Here is a 17454-nt window from a genome sequence, read left to right on the forward strand (position 1 = left end):
GGGAGGCTTAGTAAATTTAATTTCTGCTGCTTTTAATTATCTCCATATCCTCCGCCAAAACTCCGGTGCCACAGTCCAGAGCGTTGGCACCCGTGATGCCAGAGACGCTGGGTCAGCCTGTGCTTCCCTCTCCCCTCCCAGGAGCCCACGCCCGTGTTTATGGGCCGGGCACACGATCCTGGCAGCTAATCCTCAGTGTTCCCGCCTCCCACGCCCCACACGTGTGGCTGCTAGCTACGCCACTTACTGAGTTTCCTCTTCCTGAACTCACCTCTGCACCTGTTGTAAAGAAAAATGAATACAAAGCAAGAACGCAGCAAAATCCCCAAACAAGGGCATTCTAATTTTGAACTTTTTTAATTCTCCTGTGCCACGTAACAATGAGCTAGTGTGTCACCGATCTATAGTACAATTAACTTCTTGTCTTTTGTTCCTTATGAATTTACATATCCAATTATCTTTCTATTTACTTTCTCATGGTTTTGCTACGTTGACTAACACTTTTTAACGAGAAAGTCTTGATGGGTTTTTCAGTTCATTTGTAAGCAGCGGGCTGCTGAAGGCATTTCGGGATGAGGGAGTGCTACTGCGTGACGCTGTGAGGTGTTCCTGGCAGGACTGGGGGTACCACGTTCCCTGCCCATCAGGACATCTGCAGAAGCAGACCGCGTGCATGAAATAGCAGTGTCAGGAGCTGCGGAGAAGACGCAGCAAAGCAGATGGCATGGAAACAGTGCCGATTTTCACCATCCTCACTCGCCTGCTCTGGGGCCGTGAATCAAAGGCGGAGCCAATTCCATTAAAGCGGCTGGAAGCAGTTTTTGCCCCACCGAAATTTCTGCTTTGATTCTTTTGAGAACTCTTGTCTCAATTCCCACTTTTCCTGTCAACGTCAACACAGTGAAGCGTCTCAGGAGTGGAGAGTCATTCTGATCGCATGAGGACAGCAACCTGTGGAGTTCCTGCAGCAGCCAGTGTGAACGGAATAAACTCAGAACGTGCGCCGGGCGACCTTAGGGCTCTGGCTCTGGCCTCTGGGATGAGGCTTTTGCAGACGGCTAATGTAGGTGCAAAGGTGACTGTTCTAGTCACCGAGAAGGCAAACTCAGCGCTGACTTGTACCAACTGCGTCACCAGCACAGGCCTCGGCACCTGACAGCTCCCTGTGGAAATGAGTGCCTGCACAGCTCTGTCTGCTTTGTTAGGAGGGAGAGGAGATGACCTTCCTGTTGCCAAGCGTCGGAGCCATGACTACAATTTAACTGATCAGATGCAGTTTGTTCGAGGATGACCCAAGATTACACGTGGATACCAGTTGGGATTAAGGTCCATAGGTAGGCACTCACATAAACTGCGAGAAAACAATTTGACTTAACAACAGAGAATTTGAGATAGTTGAGAAACACACCATTAGGAAAGGTTATTCAAACACTCATACAGAGATATTCCAGCATCATTTATTCTCCTATTCCCAGGCTCCAACCCGCCTCCAGCCCCTTCTCTTTCTTAAAGGGAAGGCAGTTCTACTTCAAAAGTAATTCAGAATAGGACCCAGCTCTCTGATTTACGCAAAGGACATAAATTCACAAATCTGCCTGGATACTTCTTTATTCAGAAGCTGCTGTTTCTGGCAAGATTAAAAGACAGTGGAAGTGGAAGTGACTGGGTCATAACAGCAATCATTTTTCCTTCATTAAGTCCATCAGGTCACTTTCTATTCCCCTCTCGCTCAGCTCGTCCAAACTGTAGTACCGATGAATGATCTTCTCAGCGGTGACCACCACGACTCGGACCCCGTGGGTATCTTTGCCCAGCTGGCATCCGATGGCAGATGACACCACGACGTCAAGGTTCTGGTAGGTACCCCCAGCATTCCTGTGGTAGTGGCCCGAGAACACAGCTTTGATACCTGCAGGGAAGGGAAAAAACATTAGGGGGCCAAGGATTTCCATTTAGGTAACTTAGGGCTCCAATGTTTTCTTGTTGGAACAGTAATATATTATTATATTACACACACTATTATTCAGTGTATAATAATTAAGAGGCAGCATATGTGACAGCCAGAATCTTCAAGGATAGCTCATATATACAACTAGAGGCCTGATGCATGAAATTCGTGCAAGGGCTGGGCCTTTGCATCTACGGCGGTTTGCCTCAGCCCTCCCAGTCCTGGCTTCGTCCGGAAGGTCATCTGAAAGGTCATCTGGAAGGTTGTTCAGCCATCCGGTCTAATTAGTATATTATGCTTTTATTATTATAGATGTTATCATGTTTGCCTTAACAACTGGTCCAGGGAAGTATTAGGGAAAAACAGACAAGGAACAGAAGGTGAATGATGGGGAGAGATGACGAAGTCTGAAGGAAATCTTTTGAGGGCATTATGAGAGCCATAGGATCGAAGTTACATGTCTATGAAAAATAATGTCGATGGAGTTCTGGTCAAGATGGAAACAGCATGTTCAATATTTAATGTACATCTTCCCACCGCAAGCTTAAAGCAATGATGGATAACACATAAAAGAGAAAACCGAAGGACGGAGGCCACCTCAGCATCCAAACGAATAATGCCATGGACCAGGCACAAAGCAGGAAGGCCGAGCCATGAGTGGGGTACTTTGCTTCTGGGAGGGAAGTGCTTATGGTGAGATAACCGGGACGGAAAGCTCTTTCTGAGAGGAGGAAATGGAGCTGACCCCCATTTGAAATGAGGTGGCGGGAGTGCCTGTTTACGGGAGGAGACTGAAGAAAACTGCTGTTGCCTGTTGCCCGGTGCCCGGGGCCAGGGCAATGCTGTGCTGGTATGTTAAACAAGTATTTCGCACACATGTACACACACAAAAAAGACCTGATTTGTAATGTTTCCTAATCTCCATGGTTTGAACACTCTTATCATGGCCATTTTCAAATGACCAACATGATGTTGTTGAACTGGAGAGGGAAGAGATGCCTCGAGCACCATGCTATAGTGTTTCCACTACACGGGCACAAATGCTGCAACCTTTAGAGCATGGATATTAGGAATGTATGGCAAGATAAAATGCTAAGTTTTGAGTGTTTATTACCTTTACTGTTTAATATAATTTACTTAATGGTGAGTTCATATAACTAAACAATGGCTGTTTAACAATCAGCTCACGAGATTCCTTAAAATTTAATCATTGATTTTTGTGAGCTGACAGGAGCTGTCTCTAGCACACCACAGGGCTAGGGCTCATAGCAGCCCATGGGTCTAGGAAGGAAGGATGACACAGGCTCAAGTCTAGGAACTGAAACGCATTTTCCCAATAAATCACTACATTATAAGGCCTGGTCCTGGATGGTGGCTGGGGTGGAAGTAACTGAAACCATAGACAGGGAGAAGTTATTCAAGAGAGAAAGTAAGGGAAAAACAAAACCAAGCAATCTCTTACTCGAACTGAACCTGAAATTAAAAAAAATTCCACCACCCATGAAGAAATCTCATGCTAAGTAAGATGGTCTACCAACTCTTCAATTAGGAACACAAATTCATTCCAGATTAAATCGATATAAAACTACCTGGGAAATATTTTAAATAAATGGGCTAATTTAGGTAAAGGACCAATATCCATACTTGTTATGAAGCAAAACAGGCATAAATTGAATGAGAATAGTTGATAATGAAAATTTAGAAATGGTGGACATAAAAGACATTAAAATTTAAAACAAAAGCAACTCTCAACAAATGGCATACATTCTAGACTTGGCTCTAATCAAAGATCTCATGTGATATTAGTGAATTAAAAGGTAGAATTGAGGAACTGAACTGAAGATGACACGGAGACCCAGTCACAAGTTATATGAACAAGCAGTTCAAAGAACCCGAAAGATAGATTACGAGGTATCAGTGGGTTCTCAAGAGAAACTGAACAGGGGGAACGAGTAAATAGTAGTAAGACTAATTTGAAGAAATAATAGCTGAGAGCTTTTCATATCAAGTAAAATTGTAGAGCATGAAAGAGAAAAAAGCTTAAGATAACAGGGTAAAGTATTACAAAGGAATGACAATTAGATAGGGGCATCTGAGCAATAACAGAATCAAGGCATTATATCTTCAAAATGTTGAGGGCAAATAACTACCCACCTCAAATTTTATACCTAGCTAAAGCATCATTCAAGTTTAAGGGCAAAATAAATACATGTTCGGACACATAAAGACTAAAAGTTTACCACTTCCAAACCTTCATTAAGAAGACATAAATAAATGGAAGGCTATACCCACTTGTGGAATGAAAGGATTAATATTGTTAAAATGTCTTTACTACCTAAAGCAATATATAGATTCAATATAATCCCTATTAAAATACAAGTGGCATTCTTCTCAGAATTAGAATAACTAATCCTAAAATTTATATGACACCACAACAGACCCTGAATAGCCAAAGAAATTTTGAGAAAGAACAAAGTGGGAGGTATGATGTGCCTTGATATCAAACTATACTATACCACCACAATAATCAGAACAGCATGGTACTGGCATAAAAACAGATATATAGATCAATGGACTAGGAAAGAGAGCCTAGAAATAAATCCTTGCTTATATGGACAATTAATCTATGACAACAGAGGTAAGGATATTCAATGGGGTAAAGACAGTCTCTTCATTAAGCGACTTTGGGAAAACTAGACAGATACACGCAAAAAAAAAAAAAAAAAAAAAGAAAGAAAGGAAGGGAGAAACTAAGATGGCGGCATAGATAAACACCGGGAAATTGCTGCTTCCCACAACAATTGATAAATGCATCAAAAACACAAGCCGGACTCACCCAGAACAACAGGAAGGCTGGCTGAGTGTAAATTCTACAACTAGAAGGAAAGAAAAGCACACTGAGAGCAGAGGAGCTGCGGAGGTGGAGTGCAGAGGTACGGGGGCTGCGCGCGCGCGGAAAGGGTCTGGCACCTGAGGACGCGGCTGTCTTTTTGAATCCGGAGGGAGACACAAGCTCCCGACGGCTCTGAAATCCGGTTCCGGGAAGTCTCTGGGGACCCAGCACTCATACGGGGAGAAACTGGTCTGTCTGGCAGCGGGCGAGCTTGAGGACAGCTTTCCCTCAGAGGTGCTTGCAGCCATTGCCAGGACACTGGGACTCGCGACTCCTTAGGGCGGGGCTGAGGCTCCGCCATAGCTGCTTCTTCCGCCCTTTGATTCCTTGAGACCACGCCCTGCCCAGGCTGCGGCAGAGGCTTTTGCATATGAATGCCCCAGCCATTTGCAACCTGTAATTACCTAACCTCAGCCAGGCCAGATAGACCCAGAGCTTCCAAGAGAAGGCCCAAGGCCCCACAGCGGCTTGCATTGCTACACAGCTGAGCATCATCAGGGCACTTCCAAACTCCAAAAAAAGGAAGGGGAATCTGCAGTTCTCTTCGTAGTTCCTGCTGTGTAACCTCAGGCAGAGGCTAAATTAGCACATCCTTAGATCCAAGAGCCACTGTACCCAGTGGTCAGAGGGGGACCATCCAGATCACAACTCCTCAGATCCATAAGGGACACACTCAGGGTGCAGTCTCAGTGAGCACCAAAGCCGCACTGAAGCAAGTCTTGCCCCAGAAGGGTGTCTCCAGCACAGAAGTTCTCCCGCTGCAGACCCAGCTGATTCTCACTGCCAATTGGCCTGGAGGTCAATTCCTCCCAGTGATCCTACAACAACCAAGGCATAGCTACAACAAGACTGTGCACAAAGCCCACAAGGGGGTGCACCAAGAGTGTCCACCTCAGGTAACTGGGGAGGCTGAGCCACTGGGCCCTACAGGACACCTAGCACACAAAGCCACTCTATCAACACAGGGAAGCAGCCAAAATGCGGAGACAAAGAAACAGGTCACAAATGGCAGAAACGGAGGAAAGCAAACGACTGGATATAGAGTTCAAGGCCACGTTTATAAGGTTTTTCAAGAATTTTATGGAAACCGCCGATAAATTTAATGAGTCCCTCAATAAGTATAGTGAGACCATGGAGGACATGAAAAAGGACCAACTAGAAATTAAGCATACACTGACTGAAATAAAGAATAATTTGCAGAGATCCAACAGCAGACAAGAGGATCCCAAGAATCAAGTAAAAGATTTGAAATACAAAGAAACAAAAAATACCCAACTGAAAAAGAAAAAAGAAAAGAGATTCCAAAAATATGAAGATAGTGTAAGGAGCCTCTGGGACAACTTCAAGCGTACCAACATCAGAATTATAGGGGTACCAGAAGAAGAGAGAGGGCAAGATATTGAAAACCTATTTGAAGAAATAATGACAGAAAACTTCCCCTACCTGGTGAAAGAAATAGACTTACAAGTCCAGGAAGTGCAGAGAACCCCAAACAAAAGGAACCCAAAGAGGACCACACCAAGACACATCATAATTAAAATGCCAAGAGCAAAAGACAAAGAGAGAATCTTAAAAGCAGCAAGAGAAAGACAGTCAGTTACCTACAAGGGAGTACCCATTCGACTGTCAGCTGATTTCTCAACAGAAACCATGCAGGCCAGAAGAGAGTGGCAAGAAATATTCAAAGAGATGAATAGCAAGAAACTGCAACCAAGATTACTTTATCCAGCAAAGCTATCAATCAGAATGGAAGGTCAGATAAAGAGCTTCACGGATAAGAAAAAGCTAAAGGAGTTCATCACCACCAAACCAGCATTATATGAAATGCTGAAAGGTATTCTTTAAGAAGAGGAAGAAGAAAAGGGAACTCTTACCATTTGCCACAGCATGGATGGAACTGGAGAGTGGATAAATACCACAGGATCTCACTCATTTGTGGAATATAATGAACAACATAAACTGATGAGAAGGACTGATCCAGAGACGGAGAGGCATTGATTGGACTGTCGGGCTTTGGAGGGAGGGTAGGGGAGGGTGGGGGCAAGGGGGAAAGATCAACCAAAGGACTTACATGCAGGCATATAGGCCTAACCAATGGACACGGACAACGGGGGGGGTGGGGGGGGTAGAGGGTAACGTGGGGACAAGGACACATATGTAATATCTTAATCAAAAAAAATATATTAAAAAAAAAAAAGAAAGAAAGGAAGAAAGAAAGAAAGGAAGAAAGGAAAGAAATTAAGAAACTAGATCACCTTCTTATACCATATAAAAAACGAACAGAAAATAAATGAAGGACTTAAATGTAAGACCTGAAACGCTAAAATTCCTAGAAGAAAACATAGGCAGTAAACTCTCTGACATCACTCATAGCAACATTTTTTTTTTTTTGGATATGTCTCATCAAGCAAAGAAAACAAAAGAATGAAAAAACAAAGGGGACTTCATCACACTAAAATGTTTTTGCACAGCGAAGGAAACCATCAACAAAAGAAAAAAACAACCTACTAAATGGAAGAAGACAGTTGTCAATGACACATCAGATAAGGGTTAATATCCAAAATACATAAGGAACTCATACAACTTAACACTAAAAAAAAAAAAAAAAAAAAAAAAAAAAAAATCAAATCCAATTAAAAAATGGAAAGTGTATCTCAATAGACACTTCTCCCAAGAGGACACACAGATGGCCAACAAATGAAAAGATGCTCAGCATCACTAATCATCAGGAAAATGCAAATTAAAACCACAAGGTATCGTCTCACACTGGTCAGAATGGCTATCATCAATTACTCAACAAATCAGTGTTAGCACGATGTGGAGAGGGAACCCTCAGACACTGTTGTGGGTGGGATTGTAAACTGGTACAACCACTGTAGAAACAGTACAGAGATTCCTCAAAAAAATTAAAAATAGAACTGCTATATGATCCATCAATTCTACTTCTGGGTATTTATCCAAAGAAACAAAAACACCCAATCAAAAAGATATATGCATCCCTACATTTATTACAGTATTACCAGTAATAGCCAAGATATGAAAGCAACCTAGATGTCCATCAATAGATGAATGGATAAAGAAGACATGGATATACATGCAAGGAAATATTATTCAGATATATAAAAAGAATGAAATTTATCATTGAGATAGCATGGCTGGACCTAGAGAGTATTATGCTAAGTGAAATAAATCAAACAGAGAAAGACACACACCACATGATTTCACTTATATGTGGAATCCAAAATAAAATAAATGGACAAAAGAGAAACAGACCCATAGATATAGGGAATGAGCTGATGGTTGCCAAAGAGTAAGAGAAGTGAAGGAATGGGAATACAAAAAAGTTGCATCTCATGTAAATATAATGAATTTGCTTTCATAAAAAAAGTTTAAAAATTGGAAACGAACATTATCAAGAAAATGAAAAGATAACCCATGGAATGGGAGAAAATATTTGCAAGTCATGTATCTGATAAGGGTGTAATATCCAGAAAATAAAAAAGAACTCTTCCAATTCAACAATAAAAAGAAGTAACCAGAAAGGCTTGTGGCCACCATTAGGGGACAGAGAAAGCACAGGCTTCCGAGTGGGATCCAATCTCGCCACAAGGTACCCAGAAACCAGCCAAGATAGGTCTCAGAATGACACCCTGCTCCACCTTCTACGGTGTTTGCATTAAGTATAGGCTTTAACAATCTGTTCAAAATTTTTTTGCATTTACAGGAAACCAAGATTATTTATAAAAGATTACACTCTTTTAGGAATGATTTGGTTTTGCACATTAAGAGGCCCATACATTTACTAGCTCTTCACAGCCTTCATCACAACCTATTACAGTGCATAACAGAATATTCAGTATGAACAGGTAAGTGTTGTATGATCCTGTTTATGTAAAAAAAATAAAGATGGGGTATGTATAAGAGGGTGTGTGTGAATGTGTTTGTATCCCCAACTGAATGGGAGAGAAATACACTCAACTCCTCAACATGGTGACTTCAGATGAGGGTGGTTGGGTGGGATCGGTGAGGGGCGTCACTTTCTACATTTTTACTACTGTAATGTGTGCAGTGGTCAGGAACTGGTCTGGTGATCGCCAACAAAACATCAAGGTGAGATGAGCAGCTCAGAGGTGGCATGGCAGATGGACCAGGAAAAGATGACAGAAGCGATGGAGGGGCCACCACCTGAGCCCGAGCTGTGTGCCCATTGGGTCCTCGTTGCAAACGGAGACGTGAGGGCTCCTGACCACTCGGGCTGAGCGGCCGAGGCAATGACCGCCTCCTCCGCTGCCTTCCAGGCTTTCAAAGCCTGCGGCCAGCAGAGACCAAACGGGCATGTGCTATTAGTGCCGCCTCGGGGAGCTCCTAATGGCCAGTGGGAAAGCACTTAGCAGTACAATTCTGTTGTATGCTAAATTATGTTTATGAAATTTGGCTCTTTATGCCTAATTCATAGTTGCAAACTGTACTATTCTGGAAGGAATGTTTGGCAATTTTGAAAGTTGCTCGCATTAGCTGTAATTAGCTGTAAAAACTCATTTACGTTCAAATTTCACGCCATATCAATCGGCATTTGCAGAGATGGGATCATTAATGGGGATTGTTCGAGGGGCGGGAACTTTCAGAGCTGGGCTCCTCTGCAGTGTACGGCCCCATCCTCTCCCCTCTCCAGGCCCCCAGGGCTCACCATTTATTGTTAAGGTCCCAAGTGAAAGAAAATGTGACAGATCCTTACAGGAGCAAAGAAGCCTAAAGGGGACTAGAAAAGGAGCTGAAAGAGGTGTCAGTGAGCACAGCCACTGTGCCCAGACCCTTCTCCCCTCTGGTAAAGAGCTCCCACCCCACCCCACCCCCAATACCAGGGACTGGACATTTCAGTCCTGAACAAGGACCGACGCAATGATCATGTAACAAGTGAACAGACGGAAGGTCACGCAGGATTCCAAGCTCCCACCGGGCCTTGCAGACTCAGTTCTGTCCTCTGGGACCTCTGGCAGGTTCCTGAAACTTGTGAGCCTGATTTCCTCATTTGTAAGATGAATAATGACAACACCCGTCGCATGGGTGGCAGGTTTGGAGGAGCGTTTGGGTGTCGGTAAACAATAGGTGCTCCTCCTCCCCCCTTCCTTGCCCCCCCCCCCCCCCGCCTCTCCAGTGCAGGGCCAGCTGCTCACCCTGGAGTGGGACAGACTCCACGTGCTGGCTCTGCGACATGCAGGCTCCTGTCCGAGTTCCGGTCCTGCCCCTCTTACACCGACAGGCCACAGGGACTTGTAAGAAGTTTTACCAATCTTGGCTTTCTATTAGCTTGTGATAGGAAAGCAGTGATTCACGACTCAGTGGAGGCAGAGAATGTATTAATAAGTCATGGTTTCCCTCACGGGGATTGATTTTAGCCGTGTTTTCCAGAGTGGTGCAGAATTTCCATTCAGCTGTCCATCAGTCATCTGGCCAACATGCCTCTGTGGTTCCTTAATTGAGTGTTACGTATAGGTTGTTGGTGAATTATGAACTGCCGCACGGGGATGGCAAGCACCTTCTCGATGGCCACTAGAAGAATTCCCGGCAAAGGCAGCCTCTGAATCAACAGAGGACGCCGTCTATGGCATCAGCTTCATGTTTATTTCTCCACGGTATCAAGTCATAAAGAGGCTATAAAAGCTATTTTTAAGCTGTCTTAATTCAAATTCATTTCAAATCAACCAGAGGATTAGGATGCAATCTCTGGATAATTTAATATTCTAATATCGGAATCTGCCTTGAATCAACCAGGAAGTCGGGGTCTACCTCAGGACAATTTTGATACTAAAGGCTGGCTTCTTACAGCCTCTGTGTGACTTAGGCCTGGACAGCGTCTACCTTCATCCTGCCTGGGTATACACTTGTGAAAATCCCATGGACCTTTCCATCACCAGCAGAAAATGTGAAAGCTCTGTTGTAAATCATTAGTCACCCGAATTCATTCTGTCTCAGTGGTAAGGAATAAAAAGTGACTCAAAAAAAAAAAAAAAAGCAAGAAAAGGAAAGCAAAAGAGAAAGACAGGGTGTGGCCACACAGGAGCAGGTGTAATAGCCCTTCCTGCAGGGAAGGAGCTTCCTCAGCAGGCAGCCAGGAGGCCGCGCCCACAGGCCTGGCGGCCAGGCCAAGGGAGGCCAGGTGCTTCCTCGGCAGGGCTGCCAGGCGCAGCTGCTCCTACGAAAGAGGGTCAAGGCTCATTCAGCCAGAGGGTCTTCCTATGACGTCCCGGCCTGAGCTGCCAATTTGGGAATTCTACATTCCAGAGTACCACGCTGAGTTCCACCGCGGGTATCTCCCCTCATGCCACAGGGCCGGGGCCAGGACTGCCAGGGAAGGTGGGAGGCAAAGGCCGGTCACGTTCTCTGGGGGAGGCGGGATGCTGCTTCTTCGGCCAATTTCAGGGAACAATCGTTTGCACGAAGCACCCAGATCCACCTTTCCTAGAAGTGGAGGCCTAAGGCCTGCCTGTGGCTGGGCAGCAATGACAGGAAAGGCAGAAAGGGACAGCAGCACGGTGTACAGTGCTCTGTTTACTGAACACCCCTCGGAGCGCCTGCAATACGCGTCGTCTCAGTGAGGCCTCAGGAGGACCCCCACGAGGATGACATCACCCCCCCCCCCCCTTGACAGGTGAGGGAATGAGGCACAGAGAAGTAACTATTTTTTTTTAAATTGTAGAAGAAATGGGCTTAGGAAACAAGCTATAGAGGTGAAGGAAGGACCCTTAGAGCTCAGGAGTGAGGAAGGTAAAGGTGACACCTGTGGGAATGGGGAGGGGAAGGGAGAGGCTCGGCCATGCTCCGGGAGGGAGAGCGCTAGAGGTAAGTAACCTGTCTGGGGTCACACAGCTAGGATGTGTGTCTGGATCAGGCTGACTCAGCAGTTGCTCTGTCTACCCTCTAGCTCAGGGTGGGGAACCCCTTTTCTCTAAGGGCCATATGGATATTTAAACATCATTTGTGGGCCATACAAAATTATCGACTTAAAAATTAGCCTGCGATACTTGGTCAGACATTTAATTAACTCACCCCTAAAGCCTTGGAAGAGCCAGAGCAAATGATTTCGAGGGCCTTATACGGCCCATGGGCCTGATGTTCCCCACCCCTGCCCTAGAGTGACGAAGTGCCAAGGATCATGGCACTGCAGGCCCCCTGAAGGGGGTGGCTTTGACCTAAGCACATCCCTAACTTATTCTGTGGTTTTTTTTGGCTTTTGTCAGAACTGGGACTTGAAGTAGAATCATGATTATGATGACAATAATGAGTAATAGAAAGTACTAGGCATACCAGTTAATGTGGATTTTTTTCAAAATATGGAGTTATACATATGTTGATATGTATACGATTTTATATGTATGCTATTTTGTTGTATTGACAGCAAGCTTTAAAACTTCCTTTGTCAAATCTGCTGAAGGTGTTAACATCATAGATATTTTTACACTTAATAATGTCGAATTTCATGCCCAAAAAAAGAGTATTTGTGGGAAGTTTTAATTCATTATTTTGAAGAAAACGTTATCGTATACTTCGGGAAGCTTATGGTGAACATGCTCCATCTCAAGATACTTGTGAACGCTGGTTTAAATGCTTTAAAAGTGATGATTTCGATGTGAAAGACAAAGAACATCCAGGTCAACCGAAAAAGTTTCAAGACTAACAATTGCAAGCATTATTGGATGAAGATGCGTGTCAAACTCAAAAACAACTTGCAGAAAGATTAAACGTTGCTCAGCAAACAATTTCCGATCATTTACAAGCAATGGGAAAGATATTAAAGGAAGGAAAATGGGTGCCACATCAGCTGAACGAAAAACAAATGGAAAACTGAAAAGTCATCAGTAAAATGTTGCTTCAACGGCACGAGAGAAAGTCTTTTTTGCATTGAATTGTGACTGGCGATGAAAACTGGATTTATTTTGAGGATCCCAAATGCACAAAATCATGGGTTGATCCAGGTCAACCATCAACATCGACTGCAAGGCCAAATTGCTTCGGAAAGAAGACAATGCTCTGCGTTTGGTGGGATCAGGAAAGTGTGGTGTATTATGAGCTTCTAAAACCAGATGAAACTGTTAATACTGATCACTACCGACAACAAATAATCAATTTGAACCACGCTTTGATCGTAAAACGACCAGAATGTGCCAGTAGACATGGCAAACTAATTTTGCTTCATGATGATGCACCATCACACACTTCGAAACAAATTAAAGACACGTTAAAAGATCTTGCCTGGGAAGTATTAACCCACCCTCTGTATTCACCAGACCTTGCTCCTTCAGATTACCACTTGTTCCGATCAATGATACATGCACTTTCTGAGCAGCACTTCAAGACATATGAAGAAGTGGAAAATTGGGTCTCTGAATGATTTGCCTCAAAACAAGAAAGGTTCTATTGGGACGGTATCCACAAATTACCTGAAAGATGGGGGAAATGTGTAGGTAGCGATGGACATTACTTTGAATAAAGCACTTTTGATGTTTCTCTTGAAATTATCGTGTTTTCTTTGATTACAAAATCTGTATTATTAACCGGTATACCTAGTAACAGTCATGCAGTACTCACTACCTGTTGGACATTGTTCACAGCACTTTACATGTTTTTACGCTGATCCCCACAATTCCCCCTGAAGAAGAAATGGTTATTAACCCAGTTTTGCAGATCAGAAACGGATGTAGAGACAGCAATTCACCTACCTCAGCCTGGAGGTAGCAGGCTGGGACCTGGACCCAGAGTCAGCGCTCTCAACCCACACACCTGCTGAGTGGAGGCAAAATCCAAGCACATCACCAATGGGAGGCGGGAGTAAAGAAAGGCAGGCAGGTGTGTTTAGGAAGCAGCAGGAGCTAAATAACAACAGTGAGGGCTCCTGCTGATTGGCCACCAACAAGCAGTTATTTCCTCTCCAGCCTTTTGAACCCTCACCAGGCATCTGGCAGGGGAGAAAGTCTTACATATATTTTCCAGGGACAGTGCATGGCAAGACCAGGGTTCCAGCTTAGATGCTGGCTCAGGTGGACGGCAGGGGAGGCAAGGCCAGAGGGTGAGGCTAGACTGGCTGAAATGGAACTGGACCCACGTTCCAACCTCAGGTTCATGTCCTCCTTTCCCCTCATGGTCATCACAGCTCCACTTACAGCCTCTCACTGGTCAGATCCTCGCCCCATTCCTGCCAATGTGAACAGGATCTTAAAGACATTTCCACGGAACTTCTTGGAGAATCACTTGTAACTTAAGTGACCTGGAATCTGCAAACCTTTTCAAAAGGGCCAGGAAGTAAATATTTTAGGGCCCGGGAATCTCTGCTGCAATTATGCACTCTGACTTCCTCTGTGGCATGGGAGCAGCCACAGTGACTGGGGGAAAGCATAGTATCTAAAAAAAACACACACAAAAAAAAACACATTTGGGAGATCAAAATTCAGTCATGATTTCTTGATTCTTCAAAATTTAGAAGCTATGGTGCTTCTCAAAAATAAAGAAATCAACAACAAAGAAAACAGTAATCCGTAGTTTAGTTTTAAAAACTCGTTAATAAAACTGCCATCCTGATCGGGGAGACAAGTGTATCTGCCCAACCGAGAACAGTGCTTTAATGAACACAGCTATTCTTTACATAAGAACATCTGACGTGATGGTCAGATAGAGACTTCTATACCCACGTTAAACTGAGAGAGCCCACATCCTTCCTTCTAGACATGTCATTCAGACCTGAGATGTTTCGAAGGACCGCTTGCTGACAATTTGTGCTTGAAATTAAATAGCTAATGGGCTTACAGGTACTGGTAAACAAAACTCTAAGTTTAACCAGCACACAGTTTACATTCAATCAACACAAATATGTACTGTTGAGTTAACTTGCTAGTTGCCTTTACAGAGACAGGGGGAAAGAGCTCTATGGCAACACTGTGCAGGAGAACTATCACATGAGCCTCACATGTAATTTTGAATTTTCTAGTGGCTACATTAAAAGAAGTAAAAAGGAACATTTGAAATTAATTTATGTGTTTTATTTACTTAACCTAATATATCTAAAATATTATCATTTAAATTTTTAATCAATATATAACATATTACTAATTTTCTATTCTTGTTTTCATACTAAGTCTTAAAAATCCAGTATGTATTTTATGCTTAATGCCACCTCAATTTGGATCAGCCACGTATAGCTGGTGGTTACCTTACTTTGAATGGGGAAGATGTAGAAATCCAATCCCAGCCTTGGCACTTTTTCACTGAATGGCCCCAGTTTCATCATCTGTAAAATGGGGAGTTTAACGGCCACCTTGTAAAGCTGTGGTTGTGAGCAACAGCTGTACTGTGTGTGGCACATAGCAGCCACCTGAGAGCCACAGCTATATTAACTAAAGCACTGAATATTTCTTTAATAGAAATGCCAGATTATGATAGTATCACAACTACAAGGCACGTTCGCAGAGCAAAAAATGTGACAATGCCACATAAACAAACAAGGCTGGCTCCAGGATCAATCATTTCCAAATTTTATAAGAAAGTGGAACTGTTGGGTCAAAGCATACTTCTGGTCTTCTGGTACAACTTAGTATAATTGAAGAAGCATAAACTGCACTTATTTGACCAGTTTTAACCTATCTACACACCTGGAAACCAGCACCAGGATCAAGATCATGGACACATCCATCTTGCCTCCCTGACCCAGGCCTCCACGGACTTGCTTTCTGTCTCTACAGATAAATTTGGATTTCATGTAAATGGAATCATACTTAGTATGCACACTTTTTATTTGGTCTGGCTTCTTTCTTTCACTCAGCATAATTCTGAAGATTTGTCCATGCATGAAGAGTTAATTCTTTTTATTGCTGAGCAATATTCCATTATATGGATATCTCATAATTTGTTTACCCACTCAACTGGTGAGGGACACTGAGGTTGCTCTCAGAATTTTCCTAGCACTTCTAATGCAAAGTGATTGGCCATATATGCTTGGGACTCACTTTTCTTCCACAGATCTATTTGCTTATCTTTAATACTAAACGCCAAACAGTCTTGATCACTGTGGGTTTATAATTAGTCTTAAACCCAGGTAGGGTAGGTCTTTCAACTTTCTTCTTTTTCCTTTCATGTGTAAACTTGCATTTCCACAAAGACCTAGGATCAGCTTGTAGATTTCTACCCAAAAGAAGTTTTTATTGATAATGTTGAATCTCTAGATCAACTTGGGGGAAAAGCCACATTAACAGTAATCTTCCATTCCATGAATATGGTTTATTTTTCCATTTACCTAGGTTTTTAATTATGCTTAGCAATATTTTGTTATTCATAGGGCAGAGGTCTTACATATCCTTTGTTATTTCTAGGCATTGTGTGTTGCTTGGTGACACTGCAAACTGAACTATTTTTACTATTTCACTTGATAATAGTTTGCTGCTAGTATGTAAGAATATAATTAATTTTTGCTCATTAACCAGCTATCCTGAGAACTTGCTACATTCGTTTAATAGTAACAGTAATTGTTTTGTAGATTCCTAGGATTTTCTAAGTAAATAATCATATCATCTACAAATAGAGACAATTTTACTTTTTTCTTCACCTCTACGCTTTTTCTTGCTTTTTGCAATGGTTGGAACTTCAACATTCTGTTAAACAGGAGTGATGAAAGCAGACATCCTTTCCTGATTTCAGGGGAGAATTTTATTCTTTCATGTTCCCAATGTTTAGACTTTTGATATGACTGTCAAATCATCCTTCAACAAGTGAACTGGTTTAAATTCCCACCAGTATGTGGGAGTCTGGTCACTGAGATTTCGTTCCTTAGTGATGGTATAAGGGAGAGCCTTGTAGAGGTTAAAAGGAGGACTGCCCAGGACAACATACTGTATGTCTCTGTGTACAGAAATTCTGAGTAACCGCCACCCACCCTGCTCTTGTATTGTGCTGGATGACCCCGTCACCTTAGTCTTAAACAACACCCTTTCACAATGTACTCTGGTGGACTCTGTCATTGTCCCGCCAGCCCCCTTTATAGGTCTGTGTCCATCCTGGGAGGGTTGGCTGCTAAGGGTTCACAGCTGCCCGTCTCCTGAGACCTGAACCAGGGTCACCTCACTCAGGAGGTCACCTCCCCTTGCTGGGGGGAGGGGCTTAGCCAATGACTGACACAAGGGAGCAAAAGGTCAGCCCCCAGACCATATACTGTATGATTCCATTTATATGAAATATCCAGAATAGGCACATCTATGGAGATAGAAAGATTTCTAGGGCCGAGAGAGGGAGGGGGTTGGGGAGGAAATGGGAGAGTGACTGCTGAAGGGACAGGATTTCTTTATAGGGTCATGAAAATGTTCTCAAATTGACTGCGGTGATGGATGCACAGCTCTGTAAATATTCTAAAAACTGCTGAATTGTACACTTTAAGTGACTTGTATGGTACGTACTGGTAAGGCATGTCAATAAAGCTGTTATGGGGGGAAAAGCAAAAAAGGGAGTAATGACCGTAACAGTAAAAGCTATCATTTGTTGAAGATCTACGAGCCAGGAACCATGAACAAGCCTAATCACATGTACGATTTTAAATTCTTCATCATTCCTACCGATTACTGTACGTGGGGGCTGT

At 43.3% G+C, this 17454-nt stretch overlaps 1 protein-coding gene across 2 annotated transcripts in view; it reads right to left on the reverse strand.

Moving 5' to 3' along the window:
- Positions 1-1441: 1441 nt before the first annotated feature.
- The window catches only part of CPPED1 (calcineurin like phosphoesterase domain containing 1), a 112226-nt gene continuing 96213 nt past the window's right edge, over positions 1442-17454 (reverse strand). For both annotated transcript variants that reach the window (XM_059693204.1, XM_059693203.1), the window contains one exon: positions 1442-1909. In XM_059693204.1, the coding sequence (XP_059549187.1) occupies positions 1680-1909 (230 nt within the window). In that variant the 3' untranslated portion in view covers positions 1442-1679. The remainder of the gene's footprint in view (positions 1910-17454) is intronic.

Source organism: Myotis daubentonii, chromosome 4 (genome assembly GCF_963259705.1).
Source record: "Myotis daubentonii chromosome 4, mMyoDau2.1, whole genome shotgun sequence".
Lineage (NCBI taxonomy): Eukaryota > Metazoa > Chordata > Mammalia > Chiroptera > Vespertilionidae > Myotis > Myotis daubentonii.